The sequence below is a fragment of the Hemitrygon akajei genome, chromosome 9 (assembly GCF_048418815.1).
Source record: "Hemitrygon akajei chromosome 9, sHemAka1.3, whole genome shotgun sequence".
In the NCBI taxonomy this organism is placed as follows: domain Eukaryota; kingdom Metazoa; phylum Chordata; class Chondrichthyes; order Myliobatiformes; family Dasyatidae; genus Hemitrygon; species Hemitrygon akajei.
This window is the reverse complement of record NC_133132.1, coordinates 159,726,859-159,749,179: the sequence shown is the minus strand read 5'-3', so window position 1 is coordinate 159,749,179 and position 22,321 is coordinate 159,726,859. Positions and strand designations below refer to the sequence as shown.

At 42.3% G+C, this 22,321-nt stretch overlaps 1 protein-coding gene across 8 annotated transcripts in view; it reads right to left on the bottom strand.

The window, feature by feature from the left end:
* Positions 1-22,321, bottom strand: part of fam184ab (family with sequence similarity 184 member Ab) — a 187,527-nt gene that overhangs the window by 101,269 nt on the left and 63,937 nt on the right. For all 8 annotated transcript variants that reach the window (XM_073057386.1, XM_073057391.1, XM_073057387.1 and 5 more), the window contains exons 2-4: positions 13,010-13,858; positions 7,318-7,453; positions 3,086-3,267 (exon numbers count right to left, since the gene is read on the bottom strand). In XM_073057386.1, coding sequence (XP_072913487.1) covers positions 3,086-3,267; positions 7,318-7,453; positions 13,010-13,858 — 1,167 coding nt within the window. The remainder of the gene's footprint in view (positions 1-3,085; positions 3,268-7,317; positions 7,454-13,009; positions 13,859-22,321) is intronic.

The window sequence follows — 22,321 nt, the reverse complement described above, 5'->3', positions numbered from 1 at the left end:
TCAATGGCAGATGAGGTCGTGGTGGTTTTTACAGGGGAAAGGGCTGACTGTAGACAAGTGGCGTGACAAAATGGACTCTAGCTGGCGATCTTCCCGGTGGACCAATCAATGCAAGGGTTATGGCGGCTTAACTAGGGGTACCCAAGAACTATCGGAGCTTGAGGAGAGGAAATTAGGTTAAATTGTACCTGCTCCCGATGATTCCCAGAGAGGATCAGACAGTGGTGGAGTACGGTGAGTGACTCTGGCCAGAAGTCTTCCGTCCAGTACCCGGGCTTCCAGAGAGGTACTCAACGGCTCCCGAGGAATTCCGGCTGGGAAACTATGTTTTCATCCAACAGATCCCCCTCAGCACTGGAGTCTATCAAGGCAGCCAAGGACAGGGACTGTTGGTTGTGGTTCACAGTAGCTTGGATCTGCATCCAGGATTGGGGGACAGAAGGGAATGTTGTCTGACTCACCAGGATCCCCCTTTCCACTGGAGAGCCCTCCCTTTTGGCCGAAGGGAACAGGTAGCATGAAAATGGCCAGACTGACCACAATAGAGACAATCCCTGGCTCTGAATCTCTGGAGTGGCTCTGTGGGAGAAAGACGGCTCCGTCCCAGCTTCATTGGTTCCTCTCCTGGGATGGTGGAAACGGCCAGGCTGGGTGCTATTCTAGGAATGGGAGAAGGAGAGAGGTTAGGGCTGGGATTAGATGGTAAAGCATGCCGTGGGGTGGCCAAAGGAGCAGGGCAACCGGTTCTCTCCCTCTGCCGTTCTTGGAGTTGGTTGTCCAGCCTGGCGGCTAGGGAGATCACTGAATCCAGGCTGTTGAGTCATCCCTAGCCGCCAACTTGTCCTTTACTTTGTCACAGAGGCCTTGCCGGAATACCTCCTGGAGTGCCTCATCATTCCAACCCGAGTCGGCCGCTAGCGTCCAGTACTCCTCGGAGTATTCAGCAACACTGCGTGAGCCTTGACAGAGGGTGAGTAGACGCTTGGGGGCATCCCTACCGCAGACTGGATGGTCAAAAATCTTCCTTATCTCTGAAATGAAGGTGAGGAAGGAAGAGCAGGTCTCTGGCTGATTGTCCCAAATCGCGGTGGCCCAAGCTAAGGCATTTCCTCACAAGAACCCCATAATGTAAGCTACTTTCGCTTGGTCAGAGGCGTATGTGGATGGCTGCTGCACGAACACCAAGGAGCATTGCAGAAGAAAAGCCCTGGCACTTCCCCAGATCCCCAGCGTAGGGTTCTGCTTTGGGTACGTGCGGCTCTCTTAACGGACGTGTAGTGGATGCATCAGGCGTCGCCAATATAGGCTGTCTGGGTTGGTCAGACAGAGTTCCGGGGTGGACGGGGTAAGATGGGTGGATACTCGGTCGACCTGTTCACTGACTTTTCTTATGTCCACTGACAGGGAGCAGAGGTTCTCCATGACATCCCAAAGCAGCTGATCGTGCAGGCCCAGTAGGGAGTCCTGGCTGGCGAGGGCTTGTTGCAAGGAATTCGTGTCCGCTGGGTTCATGCTGGCCATTTTGTTCTGCTCCTATGTCTTATGGTCTTAGGGTGTAAGTAAATGTTTTGAAAGATCCTGTTGCATGGGGCGACTGAGGAGAACCCAAGTGCAGGACACTGGCACGTCGACTGAGTTGGGGAGGCTGGCGTAGACTTGAATGTAGAACAGGAAACCAGAAGAATCTTGACACAGAGACGGGAGTTACAGGGACTTTCTAGAAACTACAGCGGAACTTAGAACTGACGGCTCTAATCGGACAAGGGAGTAAAGTATCACACAACAAACTGGCAACCTGTGATAGTGTCGCCATCGTATTTATTTCCCAGTCTCTGATGAAATCCAGGCGTACGGTAATTGGGTAAACGAGCAGCAATGGAGATCAAATGACTGAAATTGGGGCATAGCCAGGGAGAAAGAAGTGTTAAAGGGGAACGGCCAACCGGACCCATGACAGATCCTTCTAATAGATGCAAATATTCCATCTTTTTATTGATATCCTAAATTAATCAGAATCAGGTTTATTATCACCGGCATGTGACGTAAAATGTGTTAACTTAGCAGCAGACGTTCAATTCAATAGATAATCTAGCAGAGAGGGGGAAAAAAAAAATAATAATAACAATAAGCAAGTAAATCAGTTACATATATTTAATAGATTTAAACAAATGTGCAAAAACAGAAATGCTGTATATTAAAACAAAAGCGAGGTAGTGTCCAAAGATTCAATGTCCATTTTGGAATCGAATGGCAGAGGGGAAGAAGCTGTTCCTGAATCACTGAGTGTGTGCCTTCAAGCTTCTGTACTTCCTACCTGATGCTAACAGTGAGAAAAGGGCATTCCCCAGGTGCTGGAGGTCCTTAATAACAGATGTTGCCTTTCTGAGACACAGCTCCCTGAAGATGTCCTGGGTACTTTGTAGGCTAGTACCCAAGATGGAGCTGACTAGATTAAATGCTACTGTTGAACATTTTTAAGTTTATAACCTGTAAGAGCCCTTTCTTTCATATTCCACATGGAAGTTTCCCACCAATTTCCTTTTCTCTATATGAAATCATCATGGCAACAGTGAACAATTTTTAGTAACTCTATTCTACCACTACAAGTTCAGCATAAGCAAGCTACCGCATATTGCATTGCACCCGAGAAAAAGAACATCGCACCCGAGTTGACTGGATATTTTAATTATATATTTGATTTGGGAGGGGGAGAATTTGTCACTAGGTCAATAATTTCATCTTCATTTAGGAGATATGTACAGCTATATTCATACAAACAAATCAAACACACCCCTCAGAGCTGGGAAGTAATTTGAAAGATAATGAGTGAAAAATATACATGCTTAACAATACTATGTTCACTAATATGAAAGACATTTAGCTTTGTTAGCAAAGCAAAACTACTTTAAAATAAAACTGTATTATATACGTAGGAGATTCTGCGGATGTATTTATGTATTTTCTTAGTAATAGAAATTCAATATTGAAAGGTTGAAATGGCAACAATCAATTTAAATTTCTTTGTATTTGCATTACTTCCAAAATATCTAAACTACTAAAACATCTTAAAAATTAAAAGCACAACCTTCTCAATGGCCATTAGTTGTTGTCTCTGTTGCTCATCCAAGGTCATCTTGCTGTTTCGCAAGGTATTCCTTTCCTCTTCAAGATGGGATAATTTCTCCATTAATCTACAGTGCTGTAACTCCAGTTCTTGGATTGTAGCTTCTTGAGTCATTTGTGTTGCTTGAAGTGTTCCAATGTGACCTAAAATCAACACAAAGCATTTTTATATAATTGTTCCGTGATTATCCATGATCTCTCATATTACAATACAACTATTATACTTAGTTACTGTACATTCATGGATCTGTGGTTAAAAGATTCCAGTTAAATTCATTCCCTGGTTTTGAAAAAAATCTTTAAATCGAAGTACCACCTATGCTCTGAGGTGGATGTTATAGAATCTCTGATACAGAAGAAATATTTCAGAGGTTCTAGACAACAACTATTTACCAATTAATACAACTAAAGGAATTAATATTGTCATTATTATATCTTTATTTGTGGGAAACTTGTTACTTATTAATGCCTATAAAGCACATGTGAAATTAGCTGAGAAATTAAGAGGTCAAAATGATGCTGTATGAGTGTGAATCTCTCTTAGTTAAAATGAGTAGTTGCATGTTTTAAATTAAAACAAAAAAACATTCAGCATCTATTTGTAAACTTCACTGTAGGACAAAATTCAAAGGTTTAAATACACAATAATATATGCAATGTTACAGAAAGCTCTGACAATTTTTCCAGGGCTTTGGCTGAGCATTTTGTATTGTCATTAACACAAGTAACCTACTGGAAGACTGCATGATAGCTAAGGTTGCCCCTGTACTTAAGAAGGGTAGCAAGGATAAGTGCGGAATTTATATGCTGGTGAGCCTTACGTTATTGATGGGAAACTTATTGGATGGGATTCTAAGAGAGAGGATTTATTGAACTTGGAAAGGAAAGGACTGATTAAAGATAATCACCAGAGCTTTGTGTGTGGGAAATCATATATCACAGATGAGATTGAGCTTTTTGGAGAGGTGATCAAGAGGATTGATGAGGGTGGGCATTACAGGTTAAAAACATAGACTTTAGCAAGGCATGGTAGGCTGACCACAAGAGATTCTGCATTTGCTGGAAATCCACAGTAACACATAAAATGCTGGAGGAACTCAGCAGGTCAGGCAACATCAATGCAAAGGAATAGTCGATGTTTCCGGCTGAGATGGAGATCCTTCATCAGGACACATCAGTTACTAACGGCATTAAAGAACTGATGTTTCAGACCGAGACTCGGTAGTTCTAATGAAAGGCCATGGCCCGAAATGTTGACTCTTTATTCCTTTCCATAGATGCTGCCTGACCTGCTGAGTTCCTCTAGCATTTTGCACATGAAGAAGTGATGTAGAATAGAACCATAAGACACAGGAGCAGAATTAGGCCATTTGGCCCACTGAACACATGAGATCCAGAGTGAGCTAGCCATTTATATACAGCAATGGCTTGGTGTATGCAAAGAGAGGGGCTAGTGGAAGGTTTTTTTTTAAGATTGTAAGCCAAGACCAGTGCTGTGCCACAGGGATCAGTGCTGGGTCCTCGGGTCACCCATAAATGGGTCACCATTTATATAAATGATTTGGATAAGAACATAGGTGGCATGATGCAGAAGTGGGCTGAGAAGTGGCAGATGGAGTTCAACCCAAATAAGTGTGAGGTGGTACACTTTGGAAGGACAAACTCCAAGGCAGAGTACAAAGTAAACGGCAGGATACTTGGGAGTGTGGAGGAGCACAGAGATCTGAAGGAAAATATGTCCACAGATCCCTGAAAGTTGCCTCACAGGTAGATAGGGTAGTTAAGAAAGCTTATGGGGTGCTAGCTTTCATAAGTCGAGGGATAGAGTTTAAGAGTTGCAGAGTAATGATGCAGCTCTATAAAACTCTGGTTAGGCCAGACTTGGAGTACTGTGTCCAGTTCTGGTCACCTCACAATAGGAAGGGTGTGGAAGCATTGGAAAGGGTACAGAGGAGATTTACCAGGATGGTGCCTGGTTTAGAGAGTATGGATTATGATCAGAGATTAAGGGAGCTAGGACTTTACTCTCTGGAGAGAAGGAGGATGAGAGGAGACATGATAGAGGTATACAAGATATTAAGAGGAATAGATAGAGTGGACAGCCAACACCTCTTCCCCAGGGTGCTACTGCTCAATACAAGAGGACATGGCTTTAAGGTAAGGGGTGGAAAGTTCAAGGGGGATATTAGAGGAAGGTTTTTTTTACTCAGAGAGTGGTTGGTGCGTGGAATGCACTGCCTGAGTCAGTGGTAGAGGCAGATACACTAGTGAAATTTAAGAGACAACTAGATAGGTATATGGAGGAATTTAAGGTGGGGGGTTATATGGGAGGCAGGGTTTGAGGGTCGGCACAACATTGTGAGCCGAAGGGCCTGTACTGTGCTGTATTGTTCTAAGTTCTATGATTAACAAGTTTGCAGATGATATCAAAATTGTCTCTATAATGGACAAGGAGGTTGTGCAACATTACAACAGGATCTTGATCAACTAGGAAAATGGGGAAGGGAATGGCAGATGGAATTTAACTTAGACAATTATAAAGTAATTCATTTTGAGAAATTAAAAGCAGAACAGACCAACATGTTGAATGGCAGGGCCTTGCGGAGTATTGTTAAACAGATGGACATTAAGATATAAATACATAGTTCTCAGAAAATGGGAATGCAGGTTGATAGGCTGATGTGAAGGTGTATGGCATGCTTGACTTCATCAGCAAAAGAAATGAGTATGAGTTGCAATGTCATATTAGATTAGATTAGATTTAGATTAGATTCAACTTCATTGTCATTGTGCCGAGTACAGATACAAAGCCAATGAAATGCAGTTAGCATCTAACCAGAAATGCAAAGGATAATGTTATCTACAAAATAACCGTGAATAAAAAGTAAGTGTTGCAGCATACAAATATAAAAGTACTGGGACAGTACAATATGGGTGCAATACTGCTTAGTGTTGTGATGCAGAAGTTCCGCAGGGTCACAGCCTCAGGGAAGAAGCTCTTCCTGTGTCTGCTGGTGCGGGAGCGGAGGCTCCTGTAGCACCTACCGGATGGGGGGAGAGTAAAAAGTCCATGGTTAGGGTGAGATGCATCCTTGATAATGCTTTTTGCCCTGCCCAGGCAGCATTTATGGTAGATGTTCTCAATGGAGGACAATTGGGTGCCGATAATCCGCTGGGCAGTTTTCACCACACGCTGGAGTGCTTTGCATTCCGAGCGGGACAATTGCCATACCACACTGAGATGCAGTTGGTGAGTATGCTCTCAAAGGTACAGCAGTAAAAGTCCATCAGTATCCTGGGACAGAGGTGAGCTTTCTTGATGCTCTGCAGGAAATAAAGGCGCTACTGAGCCTTTTTGATCAGGATGGAGGAGTTCAAGGACCAGGTGAGATCTTCAGAAATGTGGACACCAAGGAATTTGAAGCTTGATACACGCTCTGTTGATGTAGATGGAGACGTGAGTGTGGCTCCACAGTTATACAAAATGTTGGTCAGGCCAACTTCACTACTCTGTGCATTTCCAGTCAGCCCACTATAAGAAGGATAAGATTAAGATAGAGAGCACAGAAAAGATTCACAAGGCTGTTACCTGGACTGGGGAGTTTGAGTGATCTGGATTGGACAGATTAGGTCTGGTTTCCCTAGAGTGAAGGAGGTTAAGAGAGAACATGATTGTGGTATACAAAATTATGAGGACAATAGATAGGGTATAATGCAGGTGAATTAAACTAGATAATATTGACTTAGGGTAAGAAGTAAGAGAAGTAGAGGGGATCTGAATGTGTCCTTTTTCACCCAGATTGGGGTGAATATCTGAAGTACCTGAGAGTGGTGGAAGCAGAGTCACTAACAGCATTTAACAGATGTCTGGAAGAGCACTTGAATTGACTAGCCATTTAAGGATATGGGCTACCAGCTAGAAAATGGGATTAATACACATGGATGCCCAATGGCTAGGCTAGACATGATGGGACAAGTAGCTAATTTCACTGATGCTAATGGCATTAGAGATATGAAACAATAGTTGAGAAAATTTTCTCTCATAAAAATCCCGAGTTCAGTATTCGTAATTTTTCTTAATATTAAATAATGTGTCATTCCATCACTTCTCTTTTAAATTGTATCATTCAAGCTGATTTATCCACCATTTTGTTGTTTTTGAAATAAATGGGGTTAAACTAAAGAGAGACCTACTTGATTTAAGTAGCAATTCTGTAGATTGCTGTTGAATACGATCGTTACAAGCAACGAGTTCATTTTCTAACTGCTTTTGTTTTATAAGAGTATCATTAGCATTCTGTTGGTCGTCTTTCAGTTGTTCCTGAAGCATCTGAAAGAATACATGCCACTTTTATTAAAGAAATCAATTGTTACAACTGAGCTGTGTTCAGGACTAAATATACCAAAAAAGACAAAGCAAAGCAGGTTTCTCGATTTTAAAAGGTATATTTTGAAATATTTTAATTTTTATCAATTTCATGCCAGGCAATGACAAACACATGCAATTCCCATTCTCATTGTACATAACCTCAGCATTTTTGAAGTGAAGACTTGAGACAATAGCTCTCTGCTTCAAACTGCCAAATATTTCAATATACAGTGGATTCCAGTTAATTAGGCACTTGTTTATTTGGGATAAATCTGAAAGAACAAAAACTAAGTTGTTAAAATACCTGGCATTCCCTTTGTTTATTTTGGACACAATGCCACTTAATTGGGGAAGAAGACTGTTGCTGAACAGTTTCTAACTAGTGTCAATCACGTGCACATGTGTGACCATCATACAGTCGGCCCTCCTTAACCACGAGGGATTGGTTCGGGGACCCCTCGCGGACACCAAAAAACGTGGATGCTCAAGTCCCTTATTTAACCTGTTTCAGTGCGGTGGGCTTTAGGACCCAGCGGAACCCCGGACCTTATGTAACCTGTCTCAGAGTGGTAGTCTTTAGGACCCAGTGGAGTTCTGAATCTGCAGTGTTTCTGTTCACAAAAATAATCACAATCACGATTGAAAATAAAGTGGAAATAGTAAAGCGATCAGAAAGAGGTGAAATACCATCGGCCATTGGAAAAGCGTTAGGCTACAGTCGGTCAACGATTGGAACAATCTTAAAGGATAAAGTGAGAAAGGCCCTGCCCCGATGAAAGCTGCAATTATTACTAAGCAACGCAGTGGTTTAATTATTGAAATACGTACATTTCTTAAGTGTTTTATATGCATAGAAAGGTAAAATATATACAATTTTCTAAGACAAACGTCTGACTAACTGACGCTAAATAATACTGGATGTAGCTGTTCCGACTTACTTAGTAAGAGAACTTCTTATTTTTTATCGATCCCGATCCACGATAACCTACGCACATCCTCCCGTATACTTTAAATCATCTCTACATTACTTATAATACCTAGTACAATGTAAATGCTCTGTAGATAGTTGTTATACTGCATTGTTTAGGGAATAATGACAAAAAAAGTCTGTACATGCTCGAAGAATGAGTGCTGGAAGAGCACTTCCAGGTTTTCTCGATTCGCAGTTGGTTGAATTCGCACAAGCGGAACTCGCGAATAAGGAGGGCCGACTGTACACTACACCATGATTAGTGGCATGGTGTCTAATGATTAGTTTTTGTGTCAGTTATGTATGTTTGTGTTCAAAAAGCAGTCTTGTATTGTCTTGTCCATACTTCACCAACCGCCGCCACTGGGCTATAAACATGCAGGAGCAGTGTGTGGTTAAGTGCCTTCCTCAAGGACACACACGATGCCTTGGCTGAAACTCGAAATAATGACGAAATAATGAAGATTTAGAGGATCTGGAAAAGGTGTCTGAGCTGATTTATTTATTTACAGTCAATCAAAGGAACACAGCAAATAAATTCCTCTGTCGATAACTATTAGGAACTAATACTCAGTTTTATAGTACTGAAGAGGTATTGGCAGTGTTTTAATTTGTTCTGTATTTCATTTAAATACATACTGTAAATTGTTACTCATTTAAATGTAGCTCGTCTTTTTTATACCTTTAACACATATAACAAATAACTTCAGCAACCTGACTTCAGCCAATTGTCTTTGTTGTGAATATTAAAGGTGGATTAAATCTAAAATGCAGTTCTGAACAATGAGTTCCTAAGAAGTGTGAACCACAGTCAATTCGAAGACCATTCAATGCCAATTAAAATTCTTTCAAATGTCTGTGGAGTGGGTGCAAAGTGGGAGTTGTGAAATTTATGCATAGCTCAAAGAAGTGGTTACATTGTAAATATGGAATTGTCCGTTGATCTTTAGAGCATCCCAAGGACGCAGCCTAGAAGATGAGCACGCCTTTGGGGTTCCAAAGCTTTGCAGCCCTGTGAATGAGCTGATTCTATACTGGTGTCGTCGACTGAAGCATCAAGGGAGAAAACAGAATATCGTGAACAACAGATCAGCTGTTGGAGGACTCGGTTCTTGGCAAATCGGTCTCTCTCTCTCCCTCATTGGTGAAGGAGAGTTTGCTGCTAATTCTTGAGTCAGAGAAGTAAAAAAAAGAGATGAAGCAGACTTTAACACCATAATTATCAAGTTGTTTTGTTTTGTCCCCCCTCTCACTGAGAGGAGTCTGTGTCATGTCAGATTGTCAGGTGAAAAATTTGTTTTTGTTGTACTGCAGGTGATGCTCACTCTTGCCAGCTTTGCAATTGCTTGCTTGGTGGGTGGTTGCTGTTGATGCTTTTTGCTGAATTAAGTAGGGAAGGGTTGATGCTTTGCTGCTGTTTTTGCGTGGAATGAGGAGAAGGGGGCTTTGGGATTCTAATGTTTTTACTGTCACTCATTCTTTGGGGTACTCTCCTGTTTTTCGTGGATGTCTGTGAGGAGCAAGAATTTCATATTGTCTCTTGTGTACATTGTTTGATATTAAATGGAATGATTGAGCTATCAAAATGTCATGTACAGCTGGGTCAGGAAGACCTTTTGCTCCAAAAGGGGCACAGTATATTGCATGCTGTATCTCATTTTATTCAATAAAGACATTATGTCATGTCTACTGGTACTTCTCTCCAGTGACGAGAACATCCATGAAACTTTAACTAATTTGGGCAGCTGCTTAATTTGTCGAAAATGTACTGGTCCAATGTGTCCCAATTAACTGGAATCCACTGTATTGAGAAAAGTGTAGGTAAGCAGTTGCCTATGTGTATTTGATCATGTCACTGACTTTCAAAATCAAGCTGTATTGAGCTTCAGATAACCTGGTCTCATGGAATCAATTTGATACAGATGAACATATAGCCTCCACTCTTTTGGGCCTCTGTATTCATATATTGTCAATAGGTATGTGAGCCAGCGAGATTAGAAAGCTCATTACAGCTGAAAATAAAGAAACCACTGAATTTGGTCATTACTGTTTTTTCTTACTTACTGCAACACAAAATGAACCATGTGGACCATCAAACCCTTGCCAGCTTCTTGCAGGGTAATTCTATCAGCCCCCACACCCCCTCCCTTATATTTCCCTCTATCCCTGCAACTTACTCTCTCACATGCCCTACAGTTCTTTGATTTTCTTCTACCATTTACCTGTTCTAAGGGACAATTTACAGCAGCCAATTAAGTTTTCAGGAAGTCTTTGAGATATGGAAAGGAAAACAGAGCACTTGTTGGAAACCCGCATGGTCAAAGTCTGAACGTGTAGTTCCGCATGCGCGAATTCAACCAACCGCGAATCATGAAAATGTGGAAGTGCTCTTCCAGCACTTGTTGTTTGAGCACGTACAGACTTTTTTTCTTGTCATTATTCCCTAAACAATGCAGTATAACAACCATTTTACATAGCATTTACATTGTATTAGGTATTATGTAATCTAGAGATGATTTAAAGTATACGGGAGGATGTGCGTGGGTTACCGTGCATCGGGATCGAAAAAATCGGAAGTTCGCTTACCAAGTAAGTTGGAACAGGTACATCTGGTATTATTTAGCATCAGTCAGTCAAATGTTCGTCTTAGTATATAGAATATATTTTACCTTTCTATGCCTATAAAACACTTAAGAAAGTATGTTTCAGCACCGGGCTTGGGAACAGAAGTTTTCAGGACTCAGGACAGATCGCTCCCTAGTGCGCTCTCCACCGTGCTGGGTTGATATGGAGGATCAAAAACTCAAAACCTAATAATTAAACCACTGCATTGCTTAGTAATAATTGTAGCTTTCATCGGGGCACAGCCTTTCTCACTTTATCCGTTAAAATTGTTCCGATTGTTGACTGACGTAGCCTAACGCTTTTACAATGACCGACGGCGTTCACCTCTTTCTGATTGCTTTATTATTTCCACTTTATTTTCAGTCGTGATCATGATTATTTTCGTGAACAGAAACACTGCGCATTCAGAGCTCCGGCGCCGGGTCCTAATGTCCACCGCACTGAGACAGGTTAAATAAGGTCTGGGTTTCCGCTGGGTCCTAAGGTGCACCGGATTTAGACAGGTTGAATAAGGGACTTGAGCATCTATGAATTTTGGTATCCGGAAGGGGTCCCGGAACCAATCCCCCCGCGGATAAGGAGGGCCAACTGTATACCACACATAGACAGCACAAAGACAGAAATAATCCCAAGTCTGCACAGCCACTAAGTAGCAGCATTAACTGCTACATCTGCCAAGCAATGTGCTGTGTAATAACTTAATGGATCAAGCTATTTATTTATTTATTGCAAGAGACTCAGAATGTTTTCTTAAAAGAACTAATGGGTCAGAACTATCTGCATTAAGCTGCCACCAGGTAAGAATTTTCTGAGCAACATACACAAAATGCTAGAGGAATGCAGCAGGTCAGGCAGAATCTATGGAAATAAATCAGCAGGCAACGATTCGGGCCAAGACCCTTCTTTAAGAATATTCTGAATTTAGACAACTTGATAAAAGTCTCAGGTGAGTTGAGTGACAAATATCACCACATTGTCCCTGCACTTGATCACTATGTCCTGTCAGTAATCCAACCTCAAATGCTCATCAAGCTGACATTTGAAAAAAACAATCAGCCCTGATTGAATGGCGGACCAGACTCGATGGGCCAGATGGCCTAATTCTGCTCCTATGTCTTATGGTTTTATGAACACTGTGCCACAGAATCTGAGGATTTGTAATCCTATATCAACCAGGATACAGGATCAGTGTCTGCATTCATAAAATTGATAATTACCAAATGCAGGAAAAGAGGGAAAGAGTACTTCATTTGTTTTCTACTTATTTTATTTCTTTGTTTACATGTTCTTAAATGTTAAATTAGTAAATTGTTTTTCAAATGTAGAGCACTTCTAAATACTTTGAAAATCTGTTAAAAATGCCTCCAAAAGGCAAGTTTCTGCACCCAGCTTTGCCTCCTGACAAAAGAAGTCAGGGTATACTATGGCAGAGTTCAGTACACCACCAAATTGCAACTGAATCTTCACTAGGCTTTGCTGCTTAATTTCCAGAGAGAGCAGGTTACACTGGCCCAGATAAGTGCAGGCAACGATCTGAATTCAGCTCAATCCATCCGAACTGAGACAAGTCGCAATGGAATCTTTTATTATGCCCTGAAAGCAACAGGCATAAGTGCAGATGCTACATAGTTAGACTTAGAAACAATTTCATTACCACAGTACAATGTACAGTCCAAACATAACTCATAACATTCACTCAGGAAAGTGACTTAGAAAAATTTGTATCAACAATAGTGACGGAACTTCTAGTTTTAGTACAAAAACTATTCATCAGTGGACAGAACAAACTGGCTTAATCTCGAACAAAGACCATTTCTGATGTAACATGCTCTAAGTTTGTTGTTTAATAAAATCTAGGTAGCGAATGACTCATATCTATCATTTTTGATCATTCTGTTTCTAACCACTTGTATGGTTCTTACTTGAATATGACTTTCTGCTTTGATTAATGCACCATGAAGCTGTTCACATTTGCTCCTCAGCTGATTGCCATCCTCCTGAGCAATTTGCAATTCCGTCTGAAGCTTGTCAAGTGCTGTTTTTAAAGCAGTTTCACGGCTATGAAACTCCATCTTTAACTGAGACTCCCTCTGTTTACATAGTGCACTTTCTGATGCCTGCTGAGATTTTCTTAAAGCTTCAATTTCATGTTCATAAAAAGCCTGAGTTTTGCTCAATTTAGCTTCAAATTCTTCCACTACATTTTGCTTTTCAAGTACAAGTTCTTCATTTTTATTCTTCATAGAAACCAGTTCAGCTTTGAGCATTTGGTGCAATTTTTCCTGTTGCTTATCTGAAGTTTCCTGTTGACTTTGATGAGACTTTAAGAGATTCTGGATTTCTAGTCTGTGAGCTGCACGCAATTCTTCCAGAGTTTCTTGTTTATCCAGATCAAATTGAGATTCTAACTGCATAAACTGTTGCAGTTTATCTTCAAAATTATCCTTAATTTCTTGAATATTTCTAGACATAATCATAACACCTTGCATTTGATGAGTTTCTAAAACAAGGCGTGCATCTTCAACCTGTTGTTTATAGGCCTCAAATTCTGCAAGTGCTTGTTGTTTCATCCGCTCATGTTGTTCCAGAGATTCTTCCAAAGACTGGATTTTCTTCCGTAGTTCTACTTCCTCATTGATCTTACTTTTGTAGTGAAGAATTTTCTCCTTTGTTTCATCAAAGATTTGTTGTACTTCCTCCTCATGGGCCTCCTTGAGTGCCTGGATAGCAGCCTCGTGTTCATCATTTTTAGTATTTAAAGCATATATCACCTACAAAAAAAAACATTTATTATTTGATCATAAAGATATTATCCAATGCAATATCTTTCTTACAAGAATAACATAATTCTTAGCAACACACAAAATGCTGGAAGAACTCAGCAGATCACACAGCATCTCTAATTCTTGAACACCCTTATTGTATCTTAAAGATTTCCTCCTTGGTTCCCCCTAGCCTTTCACCAAAGCTGTGCTTCAAAGAGCCATGAATAAGCTCATAAAATTCTTTGGACTCATTTTGCCTCTTAAAGCTCATATCATCCATGATAATGAACATTCTATATTGTGGGCACCTGACCAATAAAAATAACCATGCACTAGCCAATGCATTGCATTGCCATTAAATTCAAACACACTTTCTCCAATGCACTTTACAAAGGAAATATGCTTTCATCAGCTAGGCTGCATAAGATGTAGCCTATCAAACCATACTTACGTTATATTAAAACTGGATTGCAGTTCACTGATGGCAAACCACCACCACCTTCTCAGGGTGGAGAATCAATTTTCAAATTTACCATCCTGGGAATGAATTTAAACAAAAATCAGCAAGCCCTGGAAAGATTACAAAGAATCACCCTAGGACTCCTCAAATTCACAGCAGGTGCAGCAAATGAACTCTGGAAAAACAAATGAATCCACAATCTCTGTTGGCAACTCTTGAAACCCTAAGATATGGAATAATACATCCAGAGGATATGTTGTTATTTCACTATCTAATCATCAATGCCATTTCTGTACTACTACTAATTTATTTTTCCCTCCTGCTCAGTTGACATTATTTCCCCATTTCCAGAATATGCAGTATTTTTGTCAATACCATTAAGACTGAATGGATATTTTGTTATTATTTTTCCTTATTTCCCATTAAATTTGTTTCTTTTGTTTCACTCAAATCAAAGTAAATCTTAATTTCTGTTCAGTAATTATACATAGTACTTTGACTGATTCAGTGATTGCTGAGAACATTGATTCCCAAACACTGCTGGAGGCTGGTTGCCCTTTGCCGTATAGCACCTGTTAAATATTTATTTTATTTTCCTTCATGGGTGAGGTGCTATCCTAATTAGTCAAGATGACCATGATGACTGCTCGCCTGCACCTACAGTGGTGTTTCCATGGTGCTTCATATCATATATGTTATAATGTTAACTATAACACAAGAATCCTAAACTAGCAATATTTGGAAATATGCCAGTATTTCTATATAGACAAGGACATTTGATGACACTCTTTTGATGTCGAACTCAAGAAGACAAACAGAGAAGTGCAGGTTCCTGCAATAATCTAGCAGTTACACTGGAGATTTTGCCTGAAGTTTAGATCTGTTACAGGGTCAGCAATTCCATTCATTTCAATGGAGAAGAATAGCTGTGAGAGAGAAGCAAGCTTCAAGGTTTTCTTTATACTTAAAAAAAATGGGGTACATTTTTATCATTTATCAAGGTTTGTGAACATCACAGCAATCGCTTATTCGGCATCTAATTATGTTTGCGGATGTGGTCAGAAGAGCACACATAAAGCAGAAAAACAAAGCAAGTCTTTGTTGTGACCTTTACACATAAAATTTGACCAAAGTTTATATCACAGCATGCTGTGAGGAACTGAAATGTACTTTTAAAAATAGACTGTGAGATGAAATACAAAGGGAGTCATTAATGCCAAGAGAATGAACTTTACAATAATCCAAGAAGTAACTAGTGTAATCAGTCTGCTGGGTGACAAGTATTCTTTTAAAACTAACCACAAAGAAGTGTCAATTATGGTTACATCAATTCTGGATTAATTACAAAAGCCTGGAAATATCAGAGCCAAAATCAACATACCGCTGAGTATTAATTTTTATCCTGGTTGAATAGCTTTAGGTTGAATTGGGGTCCATGTCCACAGGACACTCAAATCTGCTGCGCAGGTTGACAGTGTTGTTAAGAAGGTATATGGTGTGTGGGCCTTCATCAACCGTGGCACTGAGTTCAAGAGCTGTCAGGTAACTTTACAGGTACATAAGACCTGAGTTAGACCCCACCCGGAGAACTGTGTTCAGTTCTGGTCATCTTAGTACAGGAAGGATGTGGATACTATAGTGAGAGGGCAGAGGAGATTTACAAGGATGTTGCCTGGATTGGGGAGCATACCTTATGAGAATAGGTTGAGTGAACTTGGCCTTTTTTCCTTGCAGCAACGGAGGATGAGAGGTGACCTGATAGAGGTGTATAAGATGATGAGAAGCATTGATTGTGTGGATAGCCAGAGGCTTTTTCCCAGGGCTGAAATGGCTAACACGAGGGGGCATAATTTAAGGTGCTTGGAAATAGGTACAAGGGGGATGTCAGAGGTAAGTTTTTCACACAGAGAGTGCTGGGTGCGTGGAATGCACTACCAGCAAAGATGGTAGATGTGGATACAATAGGGTCTTTTAAGAGACTCTTAGATAGGTACATGGAGGTTAGAAAAATAGAGGGCTATGCGGTAGGGAAATTCTAGGCAATTTCTAGGGTAGATTACATGGTCACACAACATTGTGAGCTGAAGAACCTGTAATGTGCTGTAGATGTGCTATGTTTCTATGTTTTTAATTCAGAAAGAGAAGCAAGGGTCACCTATCCACAGGCCAGTTCTCAAAGCATTTCCATGGGCCTTAAGGCCATGAACTGTACAAAGCCTCTGCAGCTATTTTGAAGATTGCTTTGTTAACCACATCAGTGCAAAGAGGTAACTGGGAAAAAGAAGGTTACCTCCAATTCATATTGGGCTTATCCTTCCTTTAGAGTGTTATTCTTTGACCAGCCCACCTACTTTCCCCTTACACCTTCATTTTGTGCAACACACAGAAAATGCTAGAAAAATGCAAGTCATGCAACATCTGTGGAGGGGAATAAACATTTGATGTTTCAGGCTAAAACCCTTGAACACAACTAATTTTTGTCATGACACAAGGAAATCTGCAGATGCTGGAAATTCAAGCAACACACACAAAATGCTGAGCAGGCTAGGCAGCATCTATAGGGAGAAGCGCTGTTGACGTTTCGGGCCGAGACCCTTCGTCAGGACTAACTGAAAGGAAAGATAGTAAGAGATTTGAAAGTAGGAGGGAGAGGGGAAAATGCGAAATGATAGGAGAAGACCGGAGGGGGTGGGGTGAAGCTGAGAGCCAGAAAAGTGATTGGCAAAAGGGATACAGAGCTGGAGAAGGGAAAGGATCATAGGACGGGAGGGAGGCCTAGGGAGAAAGAAAGGGGGAGGGGAGCACCAGAGGGAGCTGGAGAACAGGCAGAGTGATGGGCAGAGAGAGAGAGAAAAAAACAACTAAATATAGGGGTGGAGGGGCATTAACGGAAGTTAGAGAAGTCATGTTCATGCCATCAGGTTGGAGGCTACCCAGCCGGTATATAAGGTGTTGTTCCTCCAACCTGAGTGTGGCTTCATCTTGACAGTAGAGGAGGCCATGGATAGACATATCAGAATGGGAATGGGACGTGGAATTAAAATGTGTGGCCACTGGGAGATCCTGCTTTCTCTGGCGGACAGAGCATAGGTGTTCAGCGAAACGGTCTCCCAGTCTGCGGCGGGTCTCACCAATATATAAAAGGCCACACCGGGAGCACCGGACGCAGTATACCACACCAGCCGACTCACAGATGAAGTGTCGCCTCACCTGGAAGGACTGTCTGGGGCCCTGAATGGTGGTGAGGGAGGAAGTGTAAGGGCAGGTGTAGCACTTGTTCCGCTTGCAAGGATAAAGTGCCAGGAGGGAGATTGGTGGGAAGGAATGGGGGGGGGGGGGGGGATGAATGGACAAGGGAGTCGCGTAGGGAGCGATCCTTGCGGAAAGCAGAAAGAGGGAGAAGGGAAAGATGTGCTTGGTAGTGGGATCCCGTTGGAGGTGTCGGAAGTTACGGAGAATTATACGTTGGATCCAGAGGCTGGTGGGGTGGTAGGTGAGGACAAGGGGGACCCTATCCTGAGTAGGGTGGTGGGCGGATGGGGTGAGGGCAGATATATGGGAAATGGGAGAGATGCATTTGAGAGCAGAGTTGATGGTGGAAGAAGGGAAGCCCCTTTGTTTACAAAAGGAAGACATCTCCTTCATCCTGGAATGAAAAGCCTCATCCTGAGAGCAGATGCGGCGGAGACGGAGGAATTGTGAGAAGGGGATAGCATTTTTGCAAGAGACAGGGTGGGAAGAGGAATAGTCCAGGTAGCTGTAAGAGTCTGGAGGCTTATAGTAGATGTCAGTAGATAGGCTGTCTCCAGAAATGGAGACAGAAAGATCAAGAAAGGGGAGGAGCTGTCAGAAATAGACCAAGTAAATTTGAGGGCAGGGTGAAAGTTGGAGGCAAATTTAATGAAGTCATCGAGCTCAGCATGCGTGCAGGAGGCAGCGCCCATGCAGTCGTCGATGTAGCAAAGGAAAAGAGGGGGACGGATACCCGTATAGGCTTGGAACATGGACTGTTCCACAAAGCCAACAAAAAGGCAGGCATAACTGGGACCCATGCGGGTGCCCGGGCTACACCCTTGGTTTGGAGGAAGTGGGAGGAGCCAAAGGAGAAATTATTGAGAGTAAGAACTAATTCCGCTATCGGAATGAATGACAGTGGTGGTAGAGGGGAATTGGATAGGTTTGGAATCAAACAGAAGCGGAGAGCTTTGAGACCTTCCTGGTGGGGGATGGAGGTATATAGGGACTGGACGTCCATGGTGAAAATAAGGCGGTGGGGGCCAGGGAACTTAAAATCATTGAAAAAATTCAAAGCGTGAGAAGTGTCACAAACATAGGTAGGAATGGATTGAACAAGGGGGGATAAAACAGTGTCAAGGTATGCAAAAATGAGTTCGGTGGGGCAGGAACAAGCTGAGACAATGGGTCTACCTGGACAGGCAGGTTTGTGGATCTTGGGTAGGAGGTAGAAACGGGAAGTGCGGGGTGTCCGAACTATGAGGTTGGTGGCAGTGGATGGGAGATCCCCAGAGCTGATAAGATTGGTGATGGTATAGGAGACAGTGGCCTGGTGCTCCTTAGTGGGGTCATGATCAAAGGGTAAATAAGAGGAGGTATCAGAGAATTGTTGCTATGCCTTGGCCAGGTAGAGGTCAGTCCGCCAGACTACAACAGCTCCCCCCTTATCAGCGGGTTTTATAGTAAGGTTGGGATTGGCGTGGAGGGAGCGGAGAGCAGAGTGTTCGGAAGGAGAGAGGTTGGAATTGGAACATAGTGTGGTGAAATCGAGACAGTTGATGTCCTGTCGGCAATTAGCAATAAAGAGATCCAGAGCAGGTAGAAGACCAGAGCGGGGTGTCCATGAAGAGCAGGAGGGTTGAAGACAGGAGAAGGGGTCATCGGTGGGGGTAGGAGAGTCCTTGCCAAAGAAGTAAGCTCGGAGACGGAGCCGGCGGAAGAAGAGTTCGGCATCATGGCGTACACAGAACTCGCTGAGGTGTGGACAAAGGGGGACAAAGGTGAAGCTCTTACTGAAGACAGAGCGCTCTGCCTTAGAAAGTTGAAGGTCAGAGGGAATGGTAAAGACCCAGCACGAATGAGAGATGGGATCAAGGAGGGAGGGAGGCTGGTGGTGTCGGTGGAGAGGGAAGGGTTGGGGTGAGAGGAAGATGCAGCCTCTGAGGGCCCAGGAGCTGATGATGGGATCTGAGGGAGAGGGTTTTTGTCATTTTTTTTGGTCATATTTTGCTGTTCACCAATTGGTCTCTAAAGGCACATAGATTTCAGAGAGTATCCATTACCCCAGCAGCTGTCATTAACATGGTAAATTTCAAATACAAAGAGGGAGTCAGTGCTCAGACAAGTAGTTCTTTTCCCAAAGCTAAACTAACACACTGAGACCATTTGGAGCAAAAAAACTGAAACTGATTTTGCTCCAGATTTTGGCATTTATAGTCTAGTGTCTCTAGAGGAAGCATTTCTTTTCAATTGCCAACAGCAACTCTAGAAATCCAGTGAGGTAGGCATATATTTAAACCAGGAGGCGGAAGATTTGTAAGATGCTGTTGGAGAAACCCAGGTGAGATATATGTACACACACTGCAAACAATGTAAAGCTACGTGATTTCCAGCATCTGCAGATTTTCTCTTTTTTCTGGTCAAGGCAAAAGATATTAAAATGATAAATGACCTTGGTCATGGTCATTGCTTTAAACGGAGCATCTCATTTTTTATACACTGTTGTACCTGCAGTTAATCAGGCAACAGTGTATTGCACAGTCATGCAGGTGTCAGGATGACTTGCGGAACCAATAAATTAAATGATCAACAATGATCTGAAGTGGTCTAGCATCCTTGACATAAGTAGCACATGTGAGGTGTAGAGAGGCATGACAAACACTGCTGGCTTGAATCAGCCTAACTGTAGAGCCTCAAAATGTAGCCACATATGGGCTAATGAGTAAACCAATTCTTCAATAGATTTGACAATTGCCCTCCTGTTCATCACCTCCTCTGCACACCAGTCTAGGTGCAGAGGCACCCAATGTTCCTTCAGCAATTAAGCCTCCCCTCCTCCCTCCTCCAATTCAACATGTGGCTGAGTAACACAAGCTACCTCTGTCTACATCCCCTCCTTGTCCTGTAGCTACCATCTGCACCTCCACATACCAAATGCTATTGCCCCGATCTTCACCTCCCCCAGCCTCCACCTTCTACCAGCACTCCAGTCATCATGGACTCACCTTCACTACTGAGCAGGTGATAAGGGCTCTGGGGAAACTCAGACATGGCAAAGCATTAGGACCAGATGGTGTGAACCCTAAGGTCCTGAAGGAGTAGATTGAGCAGCTGTGTGGAGTTCTACAGCACATTTTCAGTCTAAGTCTCAGCCTGGAAAGGGTCCCAGTTGTGTGGAAAACAACATGTATGGTCCCAGTATCCAAGAACGGCCAAGATGGTCATGAATGACTACTGTCCCGTGGCCTTACACACTGTGAAGCCTCTAGAGAGGCTGGTCCTGGCTCACCTCCTATCCCCTGCAAAGAGGCAAAGAGCGCATTGGAGTCGACGATGCTGACATCTATCTCCTGCACAGAGCCTACTCCAATTTGGATAAGCAAGGCAGCACTGTGAGGATCATGTTTTTTGATTTCTCAAGTGCCTTCAATAGCATGAAGCCCTCATTGCTGGGGGAGAAGCTCCATTCAATACAGGCTGGCACTTCCATTGTATCTGAATAATGGACTACCTGACTGGCAGACCACAGTTTGTGCGACTTCAGAGCTGTGTGTCAGGTATGACTATAAGCAGCATTGGGGCTCCACAGGGGTCTGTATTAGCTCCCTTCCTGTTTACCCTGTATACCTCGAGCTTTAGATGTAATACTGAGTCATCTGCAGAAATTCTCCGATGACTCAGCAATAGTTGGGAGGACAGGAGGATGCATACAAGGCCCTGGTGGAGGACTTTGTCAAATGGTGCAAACTGAATCATCTGCAGCTCAACATCAGTAAGACAAATGAGATGGTGATGGACTTTTGGAAGATCAAGGTTGCACTGTTTCCTGTTACTATTGATGGTGAGGTCAGGGATGTGGTAAGGACTTACAAGTACCTGGATGACAGACTTGAGTGGAGCATCAACACATAGGATGTGTACAAGAAGGGCCAGAGTCACCTCTACTTCCTGAGGAGACTGCGGTCCTTCAAAGTATGCAGGCTTATCCTTCACATGTTTTAATAGCCTGTTGTCACCAGTACAATCTTCTATGTGGTGGTGTGCTGGGGCAATGGCATCAACACAGGTGATCCCAACAGGTTCAATAAACTGATTAGATAGTCTAGCTCTGTTATAGGAGTCAAATTGGACACACTGGAGACTGAGGCAGAACAAAGGACCCTACGGAAAATCTTGGCAATTCTGAACAATGTTTCATCCTCTGCATGCCACCTTGGCTGAATAGAGGAGAACTTTTAGTAACAGACTAGGACAACTGTGCTGCTCTAAAGAGTGCTATATGAGGTCATTATTACCCTCGGCTATTATGCTCTACAACGAGTCAACCCATAGCTGGGGAAGTGATGACCCCCTCCTGTTAGACTGTTTGAGGTAACTTATTTTTTATTCTTTCTTACTTCTATTCTAATATTTCTATACTTGCCTGTCTGTGCACTTGTAATTTTACTGTGACACTGTAATCTTCCTTGGGATCAATAAAATATCTATCTATTTTTATACAGTAGTTTATCTTTAATTTCCCATCAACGGCAATTACAATGATGATACTGCTGCCAATAATCGTGAAGTTAAGTAACAAAACAATAAAGTTGTCAATATTAATAGTGTTAAGGATATTGCATGAGAACCTCCTACAGAAACAAACAGTTGCTGAAGGCATTGGTGCAGTTGAGTACTTAAACTTCAATGGAAATAAATTTTAGAAAGGTTTAAAATTAGACTTTTAGTAAAGCTTTGAAAAAAAAGTGGAAGACTTCCAAACTTCATACAAGACA